This window comes from Sylvia atricapilla, chromosome 3 (assembly GCF_009819655.1).
Source record: "Sylvia atricapilla isolate bSylAtr1 chromosome 3, bSylAtr1.pri, whole genome shotgun sequence".
In the NCBI taxonomy this organism is placed as follows: domain Eukaryota; kingdom Metazoa; phylum Chordata; class Aves; order Passeriformes; family Sylviidae; genus Sylvia; species Sylvia atricapilla.
In genome coordinates, this window is record NC_089142.1 from 28,530,790 (window position 1) to 28,548,087 (window position 17,298).

The 17,298-nt window shown below is 37.6% G+C and overlaps 1 protein-coding gene across 1 annotated transcript in view; it reads left to right on the plus strand.

The window, feature by feature from the left end:
- ADGRB3 (adhesion G protein-coupled receptor B3) overlaps nucleotides 1–17,298 on the plus strand; it is a 446,784-nt gene that overhangs the window by 335,868 nt on the left and 93,618 nt on the right. The window contains exons 17-18 of the mRNA XM_066314980.1: nucleotides 13,291–13,417; nucleotides 15,046–15,149. Of these exons, the coding sequence (XP_066171077.1) occupies nucleotides 13,291–13,417; nucleotides 15,046–15,149 (231 nt within the window). The remainder of the gene's footprint in view (nucleotides 1–13,290; nucleotides 13,418–15,045; nucleotides 15,150–17,298) is intronic.

Here is a 17,298-nt window from a genome sequence, read left to right on the forward strand (position 1 = left end):
CACAGTTCCACTTGGAAAGTCTCACGCTATGAGGCCAGGGCAACTGGAAAGTCACAGAGAAAATATGTCCAGTGTTCTAGGCAAGAACTTGTTGTCCTTGCTGCCTATCTCTTAAGTAACTGTGTTCAGCCAGGGTGAAAGGGAACAGGGAACTCTCCATATTGTGCATCCTGTCTGCCTGTCAGGCCTGTCACAGGGAAAGTAGGGCGAAATTCCAGAGGTATGTCCCTCTCTTTTACACTCTGTCAGTAGTCAAAGGAGTTCCTCTACCTGGGTGCACCTCCCAAGGGGTGTGCTCATTCCTCCCTTCTGCAGAGCACACCCCGCAGCTGACTCCTGAGTGTCAGCATGTTTCCCCTGAAGCACAGTGGGCAGCTGCAGCATTCATGCTGGGTGCAGAGCTTAGAGACTGTAGCTTTCTGCCAGGCGGATGCCACTTCTTCCTGGTTGAGCTTGCAGTGCTTCTGAGCCGTTCCTGCATATCCTGCACCAACTGCCCTGTCATTTCCTCCCTGGCAGTGCTCCTTGAGGGATTCTTTTATGGGGAGGAGGGGGGTTCGGCTTGGTCACTCGCTTTTGGCCCTGCCCAGGTCTTGTCACCCACTGCCTCACAGGCTGCTGGCTCCTGGCAGCTCTCTTAGCTCCCCTGATATTCCCCTGGTTTGAGAAACCTCATTGTGCACTGCGAGGAGAGCACCACTGCCATTTGTGCCAGCAGTGGAGATGCACACCTCAGCGAGTTACGTGCAGTGTGAAACAAGCAGCAAACTGAAATGTGATTCATTTGAAAGCAAATCCTTTGAACCAGGAATAATAATTTAAGCATAAACTGGGCTGAACAGGCAAAAGATTAGTCCAGCCTCAGCATCCTGCCTGTTAACAAAAGCCTAGAAGAGTACTTAATAGCAAGGTACTTATTTAATAGCTATTCCCCTGGTGTAAGACTTAAATTCCAACAGGCTTGGGATGTACAGTCAGATTTTTTTTATCTATGTGTGCTGTAGCCTTTAAAGTTTTTTTTTTTTTTTTATCTGTGAGATTATCTAATCACTCTTTCACTTCACATAATGTTTTGTCATTTATAACCTCCTGTGGTGACAATTTCCATCATTTAACTATGCCCTGTGATAAAAAAAAGTGCCTCCTATTGTTTGTTTTAAATATACAACTAATAAATTCATTTAATGCCTTTAGATTATATATTTCAAGGAATAACAATAATTTCTGATTCACTTTTACCATGGCACACTCTTACAAATATAATGAGAGCTCCCTCAACCACCTCTTACCCAGACGAGAGGGACTTACCTTATAGAAGCTGTCCTATGTTCTCCAGAGATCCTTCTAGTTCCACTAGATCTGATAGAATAAGGAAGAGACCAGAACTGCGTACTGCATTCAAAATGTGGGCATACCATAGACTTTTTTAGAGCAGCATAGTCATATTTTCTGTTTTGCTATTTCCAAACCCCTGCTGAAAACTAATATAACTGAAGAACACATCATGCACTTGACATGCTTCAGCATCTTTGAATTAAAATATACGCATGAGTTTTCTCCAATGCATAGTCAATAGAAGGATGTTTGCTTATATGTAATTTTAGATATCATTTAGCTGTCTGAGAGATCAAAATATAGTGTTCTGATGTGAGTTGTACTGAGGATATTCCATTGAAGTTGACAGGTCCAATCAATATACAGCATTCACTGATGTGAGGCAGATTCATGACATTCCCTGAATGCACAGACAATAATTCCAACTGCCCTCATTATGTAATTTCTAGGAGATATATTCTAGCTAATAAGTATCATGTACTATGTAGTCTGTGTATAATTCAGATCAAGTAGTGTAATCCAAATTAACTGTATTCTTTATTTATTGCACTTTTAAAACATCAAGTAGCGTGAGAACATAACAGAATGTAAATTACTTCAAAATGTAAGAAGGCTCTAAAACAGTTTCTCTTTGCAATACTATGTCTGACTGAAGGGAAAGGCATTTCAGATTTGGAGTTTTCAGCTAAAGCATGCCACATCTATGTGACACACCACAGACAGACATCATGAGATATGCCTTTCATGCCAATGAGAGCAAAAAGCTGCAACATTAACTGAATAATTTTACTGTATATGTTTTAGATACATATATTTTCAATATCCTAAGTGATTCAGTGTTATGGAGATCAATAGTGCTGTGAGCATCTCTACCTCTATGAGGAGATAGATGGAAGTAAGCATAGCACTGTATTTGGTTGTATTTCTTTTGAATCTAGAAGTAATTTACCTCCATATTTTGGTTTTGGCCTTCAATCCTAGGGCTGATCTCTGCCTTAGGTTGAGATTCAGGAGGAAACTCTGTCTCTGTTTCAAGGCTTTCAGACAAAAGCTACATAATCATTAGTGTACTAACTGATTATTGTAGGACACTTTTTCAGTCTTTTTCTACCGTATCTGAAGGCTGAAGTCTATACCAGCTTTGTCAGTAGATAGAAGACAACCTCATTTTTACAACTCTTGTACCTGTGGAGTATTGGTGCTGTTTCCCATCATCAAGACACACACAAACAGAAAAATTCTGAGATGAAAGTGGATAGGCTTGTAATCTTTACTCATTTGTTCAGACAGGCACTTTTTTGGCACCTACTTAAGGCACATACTCCCCAACACCTCCTCTATTCCCTTTTTTTAGACTGCGAAAAAAAGACACTTGTCCAATCTCTTAAACAATTTATTCAGTTTTTAATGCCAGCAGTCACATTTATCTAAACATTCTAGCTGGCATGTGACTAGTTGAAATGGCTTTACCAGAGGAGTAAGAGGACTTAAATACTGTATTGTTCATGGCAGTATTTTTTTCTGAGACTTTCAGATATATTGTTATTACAAATGCAAATTGTCTGTTTTATTGTGAATGCATCAAACATACTGTACATGCAGAGATTAAATTTTAAGCATGTCCACAGAATCCACTTGTGGGCCTTGAGGACAACAGTGACCTCCTCTGCAAGAGATGTCTTTTAACTATTGAGTGGCCACAATCACTAGTACATAAAGCTTGCTTTTCAGACGTGGCAGAGTGCAGACCATCACTCTTTCCCCAGCACCTGCTTTCCTGTTTTGTGAAGTGTGATGCATGTATCCTTCTTCCATGTACTCCTAGCCAAACCCTCAGTGAAGCACTTCAGGTGTTATATCCAGAAATTATCATCCTCAGCTGGCTGTTTTTTAGGCAACACTACCGTTACACAAGTGTGAAGAGGTGTTAAAAACAAGTTGGTTAGCTGTAATTTACCTTTCTGGGCAGTCGGTTTGTAAATACAAACACTCAGGAAGAGTCAGATGAGCAGCACATGGCTGGAGTCCAAAGAGGCTATATTCAAATCATTTTGATTTTGGAAACTGAGCAAACAATTAATAACTCCCAAGGTAATAAACCTGAATGAAAGACAAGAACCTCAGTGCTAAGACTAACTTAGAAGAGGCTAAAAAGTGCACTTAGGAGGTATCTCTTTGAATTTTTCCTTTTAACAAGAGAACCTCCATTTCTTAAATCTGTACGTGACTTTGTTTGACCCTAACCACAGTGATTTTCCCATATCTTAAAATAAAAATGAAAATTGTTAATACAAAAAAGATGCATTACTTTGTAATTCACAGACCTAACTTCTATATCACTAAAGAGTTTTCAGTATACATCTTACATCTACCAGCTTAGCAACATCTGGATTGTTTAGTTTTGGTTTTTAACCAGATCATAAAAACTATAAAAAGCTTTGTGTTTAGCTGTATTGCATTACATTTGCTCATAGCTGGGCATACACAAAGCCAGTGCATCTCAATTGTTTCCTCAGATTTGTTTCATTGCCCCATTTTAAGTACGTTTCAGTTATTATATGAGATAAGAAGATAGCCACCTCTTAATCCTTAATGGGCTTTGCCAGACCTCCTCTCCAGCCATTGTACAACTCTAGAGATTTTTAAATCCAGGGGTTCTTTTGAGTTTTATGTTAAGCCGTTTTGGCCATCAAGTCTTTCTTCTGACATGCTCAGAAGAACCTTAGCATCGACTCTCATCAAGGTACTTAAGCAGGGTATCTCTGTCAGTCTTGACTGTGGCCTTTTCTTAACAGTGAGCTGGCTGATGCATGAAACACAGGCAGCACATGTATGAAGTCCTATACTGTAGGATTTTTGTCTGATAGTTCAATGGTCAGACAGCTCACCCAAGATGGAAGAGACCCAAGGTGAGGTCTCATCATTGCAAGATTCAGAATCTTTTTGAGAGGAATCTCTGTGCTGTAAGAATGAAATCTCCATGCTAGAAGAATGAAATCTTTTGGCTGTAGGGCATTTTGGAACAAGGAGGCTATTTCCTCCATACAGCATTAATCCTATTCTTTCCTATTACAAGTAGATATTATCTGAAAGAGAAAGACTACTCTGTTTTGCATTCTGTAGTTAAGGTTTTCACTGAAGAGAAAATACCTAACCAAAGGTACAGCATCAGTCCCTACAACCCCTTGTCACCTCAAACTGGTTTATTATGTGTCTAATCTCAGTCAAGAGCCAATAGCAATCTAGATGCCTCTTTCCTACTGAGGTATTTGTATAAAATGTGTTTTTAATGTGCAACCTGATAACCAGTAAAAGATTTGGTGCAGATTCAGTCAGGATGCATGCTGACTCACCAAAGAGAGAATAGGGAGATAAGGATTACTCTTATTGAAGCAGTTGTTAATTGGCCAGTCGGGTACAAAAGATAACATCTGATCTAAAAAAGAGACATCTCTAAGGAAGAAAAAGAATACTTACTTTAATTAAAAGGGGTGATCAGATACTCTCCCAAATAAGAACGAAATCAATGCATTTGAAGAAAAACAGATAAGATCTGTTTAGGCTTCTGGGAAGGACTTACAAAAAAAGGATTGGTTATAAAAAGCAAGCGTCTTACACAAGAAAAAGGACATAACCTGAGGCCTAACATATAGAGAAAATAGAACTCTTTGTAAACTGAATTCTTAAGAAATCTTGCCGACTAACAGCTGGATAAAAGGGGAGACATAATCTCCATGTCAGTAGAGCAAATGTCAGTTTTATTTCTTTTTTTTCTTATAAACATTTGTAACTGTGTCCTATTTTTTGGTTAGTTGTTTGTTTTATCTCAATCTGGCTTGAGTTAAGTTTGTTTTCAAAATGTAAGGAGACAGAAAAAGGTCTTTACCTATTTCTTTAAAATGGTACACTAAGGCAATCATTTGTCTCCAATTGCCATAGCCCACAGCATGTTCTTCAGAGAACCCATGGGTAACAGTTATAGGATACATAGTAGGATTGTGAAAGAGCAGCAGGTGGTATCACAAGATACAGGGGAGGAGATGCTGACAGCTATGAGGAGGGTTCTTAGTCATGCAGCTGAGATATGAAGGAACAAATATGAAACCTGAGGCTCTTCAGAGAACATGTAATACTGAAGTTTGAATGCTCAATCTACGGAGTAAATAACATTGAATGGGGCAGGAACTGGAATGCAGATGCCAATGTCTCCTTCCACTATGTCTCCAGAGTCCATGCTTTGCTTTACCTTCTGGCCCAATGCATAATTCTACTTCAGCAAGAAGGGGTGAGGGTATTCTTACTCCAGAATATGCTGTAGTTTGGGGTTAGGTCATCTGCAAATATTCAACACCCCTCAAAACCAGCATGAAACAGCATGAAATTGAACTCACATCTTCTCAGAACCATTGAGCTATGAGATAAAAGGGAGACTCTCCACTGTCCGTCTCTGAGGTGAACCTGAGATTTTTAAAAGTAGTGTATAAGCATCTAGCTGCAAAGGAGAGCTCAGCTCTCACATGCATCACACAATGAGCATCATTTCAGTGTCTAACCACTTAATGTATTTGTTTCTGCCATTCTTATTATGTGTCAACTTTTTTCCTGCATTATGGTCAGTATCTCTGGAGCCTCATCCAAAGCATGCTTTGAGGAGGTTGGACATGTAATGGTTTTATTTTTGTCAGCCCATATAATGTAGGATAGCATAGGATGTTGTAACAGTAACACTGATGGAAGCCCAGTCTCTTCTCTTCCACACAGTTCTGTTTCACACCTGTTCCTGTCCCTGCTGGTCATGCTGGCCTTGGAACTTGAACTAATGATACTGTGCTTTATTGCTTGTCTTTTGGAAGAAGCATTAAAAAAAGATACCAGGCTTTGACATTGTTAATTTCCAGGATAAACTTCTGAGCCCCTAACCTTTCTCAGCCTCTGGCCATGGACAATTTACAAGGTTCCTTTTTGCTAGAAGTCCATGTGAGTAATAGTACAGCATGAAAGATTTTATAGGTTGATCAATTGGAAAGCACTACATGACAATTTTTCCTTAGTTCACCATAAAGCTACATGCATATTTATAGTCTAAACAAAAGAACATGAAAGATTTTACTGATTTTGTGAGAAGTGCGTTGCATTAAGAGTATAGAAATTGGGTGGAAAAAAAACCCTTTTGCTTTCCAGATAGTCCTCAGAGATCAAATGGGCTGGGTGCAGCTAGGCTTATTTTCTGGTTATAACCAAATCAGCACAGTAAGTCTGATTGCATTCAATGAGATCTCAGATGCACCAGTATTGTGGATGTTATTCTCTTGCCGATTCATCAATTGTGTGGTTTACCACTTCAACACTATAAATCTGGTTGAGGTCAATAAGAACTTCCATGAACACAGATTCACAAATAATGTGGTTTACTGTTGAAACACTAAGTCTGATCAAGTTCAGTAGGAACTTTCATGCACACAGATTCACAAATAGTATGGTTCGTCAACTTCGCACAATAAGTCTGGTGGAGTTTGATAAGAACTTTTCTTTGCATAGTTTCTAAGAACTCAACAAGATTTACTAGACAAGATAGTAAGGCACGATATAATCTTGAAGGGAAGTAGGGCCTCTTGTCTGCACCAGTCATTCTGGAGGTCCATGAGGAAAGAAGACAAAGTTCTCAAAAATTCTAAATAGATCCCAACACCCTCTGTCAGTGTGTACACAGGGGGAGTGCCCAGTATTTCAAATGTACTTTCTCTGAGACCATCTACAGAGTCAGACAGAGACAAAGCTATGGAAAGTGGTTGATTTCCCTCAAAGTTTTTGATACCCTGGTACTCATCTTCTTAGGAGATTTTCTCTATAATTTTGAGAAAGGAGGAAAAATGGTCTCATTTGAATGCAATCCACTAGGCTTGTTAGGACACAGAAATAGAGCTGAAGGATTGCCATTTATCCAGTGCTTTTCGAAAACATGAATGAATCCCATAACTCAACTAATAATAAGTGTATGAAGTAGCAGTAGTACAGAGGACCACTAATCAAGAACTGTGCAGTAGGAGGCACGAGCTTCTAGTATTTGTTTCCCATGGCTTTGTCATATAATTTATCTAGAGTTTCTTTTCATTTTACATGTTGATACACGTGCACTATGCTATTAGAAGGGTAGCTATTGATTACAGCACAGTTCAAATATGCTGTGTGTTAGATCATGCCCTAAACTGTATGGACAGAGAAATATTGGAAGTAAAAAAATATTATCACAAGCATTAATACTCACTTCCACAACTCTCTATTTGATGAATCATTTATTTATAGTAGCCAAACAGATTACCAAGCCAATTTTTGATCCTTCCCATGGAACTTTCTTTAAGTTGTACATTATTAGAAATTTAATCTCACAATTAGCTATAGCTACAGTGGCTCTGTTACAAATTGTACTTTTTAGGGTTTAACATCTCTAGTTTAAATCATATTAAAATAAAACTTGGTTTTTACCCTACATGCAGGTTTGTTTTACAAAACAATTATTTATATATGATTTACTTTTAATATAAAGAGCAGCGAGAAAATTAAATTTTTAAAGATTTCTGTTTTCTTTGACAAAAAAGATATACACAAGTATGTCTTTGAGGACAATCAAACAATTCAGTGTCTGAACTGGAGAAGTGGCCCTTGTCTTCAGGAAAATTAACTCCCTATAGTATTCTGGTTGGAAATCCAATTGCAAGATATTGCAAGCCCATTCCTCTGATACCACACAAATGCAGACATCATTTTTGGGACATTTGCAGTATTTTAGAAATGTAGTCTTAAGGCAATTGGTTTTTTCAATTTTGTTTTTCATTTCCACAATTTCATGCTATTTTTTTTAATTCTGTGATGGGAAAGAAAGCCCTAAGTCATAATGTCCTAATGTTAGTAATATTAACAATTCCAGGGTAAACAATAGTTTTTTAAACTGCAATTTTATGTGTGACATTATTAAGGAAAGTGTGTTCATATCCACATTTTTTTTGTCCTATTTTTTGTCTTTTTCCTTTATATTACTTTTTTTTACTTTAGGAAATACTGTGGCGACACACCAGATGTTGCTATACACTGCTGATAGGAATAAGACTGATCACAGAAGAAATTGTGCATGCCAAGAATTAGGTCATGTCTCAGATGTATGAACATGCACAACTGAAAGGAGACTCCTGCAGTTGAGCCTTCCCTATGACTTCCCTGGGATTTTAGGTCCAGGTATAAAGAAGCAAGCTGGTGTGGGAAGGACTTAATCTTCACTAATGTGCTGGATAGCACATCTGAGCAGGCACTGTGATGCTTATAACCTGCCATTCATAAGGGCCATGAGCTTTTTTTCCTGCCTTTTGCTAGCTAAAAAAATCTGATGTTTGCATTTTCCATGTGCTTCTTATCATTAAATGTCATTCTTTACTGAGAATGGAGTTGAAATACCAAACTCTGTCCCAAAGGAAAAACAGCATCTAGTTGAACAGAAAAAAAAATAAATTAGAAATGTACATACACAAGAATTAAGAAGAATTAAAATCATCTCAGCAGATATAATACTATAATTTCTTAAATTTTGTGTAGTTTGCTTTCTAGAAAGCTGTAATTAAATAATTAAATAACAGCTTCTTACAGTTACTCAAGTAATACTACAAAAAGTTTTCTTATTCTAATTTAACCACAATTATCAATCAGCAAAGAAATTACTAGAGTAGGCTACCATTGAAGATGTATAGCAAGATGTTAACTCTTTGTTTATGATGATCAAAACCCAGGCAACTACTTGGATTACTAGTTGCTAGTCTAGGGAAAAGTGTTTGCTTAGGTGTTGTTAGCTTTCTTTTTCTCACAGAATCTCCATTAAAAAGTTAGTCTTTCATTTGAAAAATATTTCTTCAAAATGCACTAATAATGTAAACAGTGTATGAGATAAAGCCTTTATTAAGTGACTGAAAACAAAGTTAAAACTGACTTTTATGTATCAGGAAGTTAAAGTAAACAAACCAATGCAATTTGTTAAAGGTGTATACTATTAATTATAAAAAAATCCAGTAGTAAGAGGTTAATCATGTCATGAGACCAAGAGAAATACTGCAAAATAAGGGAAACAGTTGCTAGAATATAGAATGTGGCCTGATTATCATTGTCAGGTAGGCAATTGTGTCATGAGTGATTTTTTTGTTTTACAAAGATGGTTCTGTCTTATAAACTACATTTCCATTTTGATATCTGAGATAGTAATATATTTTTCTTAGTAGTGAGCAGAATTATGCAATATTGCTTAATACATCATGTGAGTAAAGATCTTTTTTTTCCCCTTCTATATAATACACTACTACAATAATTTTCTGTGTATCATTTGACCATTGTTTTTGTTGCATAGAACAGGAAGTTCACCTTAAGCTCTGAAAGGGTACTGAAAAGACACTCCCACATTCCACTAGCTGCACGACTACTTGGAGAAGGGCACACATACAGATAAATATTGGAGCTGAGGGTGTTCTTGGTCAAAGAACACCCTCTTGGTCCATATGCCATAATATCCATAGATCCATACCCCAAATTACATCCTACTTAGACTTTTTCCCCCCTATTTTCCTGATTCCCCTGCTGTTTTCCTCGCCTCAACTGCAGGATGACACAAGATCTGCAATGGTGAATCTGTGCTTCTTGGGAATTCCTTCTATCGTGGGAGTTCTGCCAGGTTGATTAAATCATCTGTAACTCAGTAGAAGAGTACAAAAATTGCCAGTAATGGGCATGAACCTACATCTATATTTGCTAGATATTTTCAATTCAATAATTTCCCTTGATATAAATAGAACGTGTGTTAATAGTACCTGTCACTCCTTTATAGCTTTCTGCATAACAAGAAAGATCCACAGGAATAATAGGTGCCCTTTTGCATATTCATATTATAACCCTAAGTGTTAGACACATAGTGAAAGAAAATCACACCAAAAAGGAAAGAAGCTTCTAAATATGAAATAGATTCTGGTTAGACCAGAAGAGTTGCCTTACAGGAGTGACAGATCATAGATGGAGTACTTCATAAAAAGTGTTGCATTGAGAGGTACTAAAGGCAATATATCCATTTTAATTCCATATTTCCATTCTTTATTTACTTATACCTAAAACCAAATTGTTATTTTATGTCAGCAAGTCAAAATTACCAGTGTCTCTGAGGGAATTAGTAACCATGCATTGGCTGTTCTACTGGCATAAGCCTCGTGCAACAAATTGTAGTTACACTTTCCTTCTGGTCCTGCTCATTACTCAGTCTCTTTCATGGACTTCGTGTAACATTTTGTGCAGCTTCTCTTAGCCGCAATTTCAACAGACTACAAATATATTTATTAGTGAGGCGCTTTTTTTTTTTTTTTTATAACTACACTGATTAGAAGAAAGAAGGAACTTATTTAATGAATTTTGACCTGCAACATATAAACATAATGCTGTTCAGCAAGAAATTGAAGTGTATCACTGAAAAAAATGAACAATAAAATGTAAAATGTGTCCATATTAGACTGACTCTGCCTTTTTCCATGATGTCTTATTTTGGAATCCAATTAGACTGCTTTGTTCACTTCAGACTGCTTTTGGAAATTCTACAAAATTTTCAGTAGTATTGAAAAATTTTTGCAAAATACATATTGTATTTGTGGCTTGGTTACTCTATGACTGGAAGTTTGTATTTGTGCAAGTGGCTTGAAGAACTGAATGATCCAGTGTAAACCTGCTGGTCTGGCCATGATTTATAGTAATTCAAATATAATTTTAATTTTAACAGATGCTTTGTTTTAAACTAAACTAGTATCTGTGATTTTATAATTAGAACTTGTTTAACTCTTGTGCATTGGACACTGTCTGCAAGGATTTAATGCTAAGTGGATGTATTGTGCATCCAATGCTTTTCAACATAGGGTGAATTCAATTTATTAAATCTTATTTTCAGGATGAATAATATCATCCCTTTGTTTTTAAATATGTCAATTTCTCTTAACCTATAAATCCTTAATACTTAATCAGCGAAGATGAACACATTTCATTTGGCCTTAACTGTGTGCCGCAATAAGAGAAGATACAAGAAAGCTAATAAAATTAATTGTTTAAGTTATCCAGAAGATAATGCTTCTGAGTTTAAAATATGTAACTTCATTTTTCAAAGTGGATGTTGATTTAGCCTGTGGCTCTTTGAAAGACACAATTTGCAAGGGAAAGCTAATAAACTGCTTTAATGGCTTGAAGAACTGGTGATTTTCTCTCAATTGTTTCCCTCAGTTGCTGTTTGGTTGGGGTTTTTTGGGTTTTTTTGTTTTGTTTTGTTTTGTTTTTGTTTGTTTGTTTGTTTGTTTTTGGTTTGGTTTTTTTTTTTTTTTTCTTTATTACAGGATTCTGTTTTGAAGACAATAGTGTGTAAGGGTTACATCTGGTGTGTTCAAAAACTAGTGGCACAAAATGCTGAGGTGGCCTGGGGTGAACTGCACTCTGAGAGCAAGTTTGGGATAACAAATTGCCTTTGCATGACGGCCCTGGCATATAGAATCACTTACAGAGGTGTATTGTCAAGGCAGAAGAGGTGAAACCAGGATGGTCACAGGGATTGGAAATTTTTATTCTTACCCCTCCTTGTTCCTTTGACCTTCATTTTTCTTTTTTTTTTTTTTAAGTCATTTAGTGACCTGAGGTGAAATGGACAGGAATTGACAGCACACATGCTGCTGCTGGCAGCAAAGTTACTGCAGTTGCTCCTTGGACATGAAAGGAGGGGGAAAAAGATGAAAGAAACCCAGTTGTTCTCTAAATATAACACATGTAAAGATAATATGTTTGCTTTAGTTGAAACCAACCCCCCTTTCCTGTAGAAAATATTTCCCCCCTCCCCACTGCAGTTCAGGAAACAGGAGAGATGATTTTTGTCTCTCCCTCTCCTTCTCCTTGCTTGCACAAAGAAAACGTGGGTTGATACCATTTTTATTGTTCTGCTGGGGTGGGTTTCAGACCTCGCATTAGCATATTGAATGTCTAATTGAATTCGGGGGCTGTGTTAATCATCGTTTTGTTTAGGGGTGGTTGGTGGAAGGTGCCACCAAACGATTGCCTTGGCTTGGGGTTAGCTTGGTGCTGCCACCCCAAGAAAAAGACTCGAGAAGGGGGAGGGAGCCAGGGAAAGGCGAGTTGACTGAGTGATGTCTGGAGGGCGAACTCGTGTGTCTCTTTGGTGATGTGTGCTGCTGTACTGAAATCCACCCCTCTGCTGGAGCTAAGGCAAGAGTTGGAGGCATCTGATGCTGCCGTTTCCAGGGTGAAATTTCTAAGGCTGCTAGCTAAAAACAACAACCAAAAAAAATCCCAAATCCTCAGCAAAAATAGCAGTCAGAACTGAAGATCCGGCATCTCCCGGTCCAACTGGCATAACCCAGACAGCCGTTTGAGAACCACATGCCTTTAACCTAGCCACACACACGAAAGGGTGGGGGGTTGGGGGGTGTGGAGTGGAGAAAGAAAGGGACCGAAAAGGACACCACAACTACAGAACATCACATTTCTCACAAAAGACCAGAAACAGAGCCGGTAGGGGGGAAAAAAAAAAATAAATTAAAAAAAAAAAAAAAAGAGAGAGAGAGAGAGAGAGAGAGATAGATAAACAAAGCCTCCCCCTCTTCCCCCGATGAGTTTTTCGCAGTGCTCTGGTGAGGCTCGGAGGTGGCTGGCAGCGCAGGGGGCGGCTGCTGCCGCGGCTGGCGGGGCTCGGCGCAGCAGCGCCCGGACGCTCAGCACCGCCGCCCGGACAGCTCCGCGCCCTGCCCGCGCTGCCCCACAACAAGTCCCCGCCGCTGGCCGGGAACTCCGCCGCGCTCCGAGCCCCGCCGCTGCATTGTCTCCTCGCCGAACCGGCCGTCAGGCGTAATTACCCCCGTTTCCCCCACCCCCTCCTCTCTCTCTCCTTTGCAGGAACGACTCTTTGGGAACCTGGTCCACCCAGGGATGTAAAACTGTGCTTACCGATGCATCCCATACGAAATGCTTATGTGATCGTCTCTCTACCTTCGCCATTTTGGCTCAGCAACCTAGAGAAATAGTAAGTAACAAAGAGGGGGGGGAAAATCCAGTTTTAATGCAAAAGGGAATGCGGGGGGGACTGCGGGGGGATGGGGGAGCTGGTCCAGCTTTCCTCTCAGGTATATTGCAGACGTTGCATTAAGGAATTGTTTAATATTGCAGGTAATCAAATGTTAGTCTCCTGGTGTCTACAGTGTCTCAGATAAATGAATTCCAGATTCTGAGATACAACTAAATCCTAGTGAAATTTGCATGCTCTCGAACTCTGTAATTTTTTTTTTAGAGAAAGCCTTGTAATTGTGGTGCAAATGTGTAGAAAACTTTTGTATTGAACGATTAAGGAAACGTACAGGTCTCTATTATTGCTCTTGGTAGGAAAACCCTAGATACTGTAGTTAAACAGATTGCAGATCTGCATTGGACATTTTCAGCACAGATTTTCTATGTAGTCTGTTGATATGATGTAAGAAAAATAATCAAGTTTTCATGAGAAAGAGGGGACATTAAGTGTATGAGCAGACACTCCCAATATTATTGAATGTAAAAACAGCTGAAAAGCAAATATTTGTGAAGTTATCCTGCTAAAGCATGATTTCATTTTCCTGGTTTTGGAAACATATGAACAGATTCTTTTTAATAGCAAAGTAGATCCATTTGGGGGAAAAGTGGCTGAAATAAAATACTACTTCTTCCCTGAGATCTGGCCTAAAAGTACATCTGTCTTATATCCTATTTGGGTGACAAAAGATATCTGGATAAATGTAATTTACAATACGTCCCTGAAGCTTAAAAAGCATTTGGTAAACCAGGCATGATATCCTTTAAAACTTTTAGATCTAAATTTTTTCATATTTATTAGAAAAACCCATGTCTGTTTCAGAACATGAGTACATATATATACAGAGGAAAAAAGCTGACCTGATATCTGAGGACAATAGTTTCCCTTACAGCAGGGAAAACTAATTTGTTTTCAAGGTCATTCATTTATTTTCATTTTTATTAATACACAGAGTAAAAATGAAAAAAAATCTGAATTTGTAGCTTTTTTAATGAAGGCATATGATTCTGTTGCCATAGATATCCTGCCATTCCTTCTAGGCAGTCATAGGCCCAAGAAAATTAAGCATGTGAGAATAGTGGATTGAAGTCAAAGTTATTAAAAGTCAGAAAGTTTGGTCATTCTGCAACAAGCATGAATCAAATAATGGGACAAATTACTGGATGATCTTCAATATATTAGGGTGAAACCAAACTGTTTGTTTAATACACAATTCTAAATAGTGCTACTTGTGAAGATAAGTATGTCTTTTAATTGATGTTAACTGGAGAGTCATTTAAACTTGTGCTAATGTCACAGCCTCCTGTTACACTGTAATATTACTAGTTTATTTTTCAAAGTATCGTGCAGAAATTACAAGGCCTTTTAAAGCTCAGAGCCCTCTGAGGAACGTATTAGCAGATCTCAGAATTATGTAGGGATCAGTTTTGGAATTAAGTTGATTTCTTCTTCATAGCTAATATTACTGAAACACTCTGTGATAGTTTGTCGGCTTTTAATTTTCCTCTTTTTACTTTTTTTTCATTTGACTTGTTGTTTTAATTGCTGGAGGATGTTTTTTCTTCATGGTTGCCTGTTGTAACTTACAGATCATGGAATCATCTGGTACACCCTCAGTGACCTTAATAGTAGGCAGTGGTCTTTCCTGCTTGGCCTTGATCACTCTAGCAGTTGTCTATGCAGCATTATGGAGGTATGTAACAGGTTGAGAAAGCTAAATACGTTGTTATATTTATTTGAATTGCAATTTAAAGAGACCATTAAAGAGCTCTCATTAAAACATAAAGAGAACCAACACTTATTGTTTGGAAAGTGAGGAAAAATAAGAGGAAAATGTAGTGCATGCTTTGAAGCATTTGTTGATGTGATTGATCAGTTTTACTGTTTTGGCCTGCTGATGATGGTATTGCTCAGTCTTTTCTTTCTCCAGTTGAGTGGGAATGGTATTGCTCCTTTGGTGGGATATTCATAGTACTAAATGCAGGATTCTTATATGTGATATATTTCATGTGAGGCTTCTGGCCTATACCTTTAGTTGCTTTTCTCCCATTAACATTTTTAAGCAAAATTTATAAGTAAAATAATATCAAAGTGGGACATTTAGGGAGGTCCAGTCAACTGATTCTGAATTTGTTCGTATCAGTTAAAAGTTTGAATAAAGACCACAAAATTAAATAGTCTTGAGTAGTGTAGCAGTACATTCCAGTAATAGATTTTCTTTCCATCCTGAGTTTACAATATTAAAATATTGTAATGACTTAAAAGTGCGATAAATACTTATGAAGTAAATTAATCTAAGAAGTAATGAGAAATAGCATAATGTCTTACTGCAGAAGAAACAGAAAAGTCAGATGAAAAGTCGAGCAAAGTAATAAATATTTTTTGGAAGTGAACAGGGATTCTCATTTAACCTTTTTCAATAATTAAAGTAAAATAGGCACTTATGAAAGTAATGAGAAACAAAGGGACTAAACAATAAATTCTAGCATAAGAGAAAATCAACCAATAGAGTTTTGCTTGTAGAAGCAGCTTGATAATTTTGCACCCATTTCTCTATCACTCTTATGTACCACAGAGACTCGGGATTAGAAATATATATAATTATTAAAAATATCTAGTTACATAAGTTATGGTAAAAGACTATAAAAATTATCAGTTCTTGTCTGTCAAAACTAAGAATGAGAGTATTTCAGGATATAATTCCTATCTGAAGAATTATAGTGTTATTTTTGCACTCCCTGATATATTTAGCACTTGGATAGAAATACTGTCATGCTCAGTGGAACTGGTCTACTCCATTATTTAAATTAGATACAAGGAAGAAAATCTTTACTGTGAGGGTAGTGAGGCACTGGAACAGGTTGTTCATAGAAGTTGTGGATGCCCCATCCCTGGAAGTGTTCAAGGCCAGTTTGGATAGGGTTTTGAGCAACCTGGTCCAGTGGAATGTGTCCCTGCCCATGGCAGGGGACTGTAACTAGATGATTTTAAATTCTATTCCAACTTAAGCAATTCTATGATTCTATGATTTTGTGAACTTCTAGTGAAGATAAAATGTGTTATGGCTTAAGTGAATGCTGTGAGCTCCTGTTGCACTGTCTTTACAATCACTAAAGTCCTTTGTAATCCATGGGCACTCAGTGTTGTGAATTGGCCCAGGTAAATCAGTAGTTAACAAGTTATAAAGTAGCGGTGTGCTTTCTGTGGGAACAAAGGCACTGGACTTCTCGTATTTGTTTGCAAATGCATAGAACTAGCCTTAAGACTGTTGCTATATTTTAATGAAGAATGTGGATTGTGGTATTAGGGTTGTTCTGACTAACTAAAAAAATGTGATGCTGTATCTCTTGATATGCAAGCAAAAAGGTCTATAATTAATTTCATATCCAAAGCTTGGCATTTCATGTGGGTTCAACAGCCTTTTTTATTACTTCCTCAGAGTCAGCTATGGGTGACTCAGGGGGAGACAGCAGCAGTGAGAAGCATATAATATAGGTTGTAGAATATATAAAGATATGGCATGGTCTTCAGAGGTACTGAGCCCCCTTAACTTTCATTTATTTTAGTAGTCAACATTTACTGTTAGCAGCTCTAAAAATCAGGTCAGAAAGGTACTTCATTTGTTACCATAATCATTCTTTTTCTGTCCTGTAGTATATAAAAGGCTGTGTACGGAAAAATGAGAACACTTGCATCTTGAAAGCAAATATGTGATAAGACTTTTTGACTTTTTCATCATTAGCATATTTGTAAAATGAATATGGTAAGTTTGCAAGGATGACTGTGATGTTCACTGCTATAATTTAATCTTTCTGTACACATTTGGGTATTTTTTGGCATTC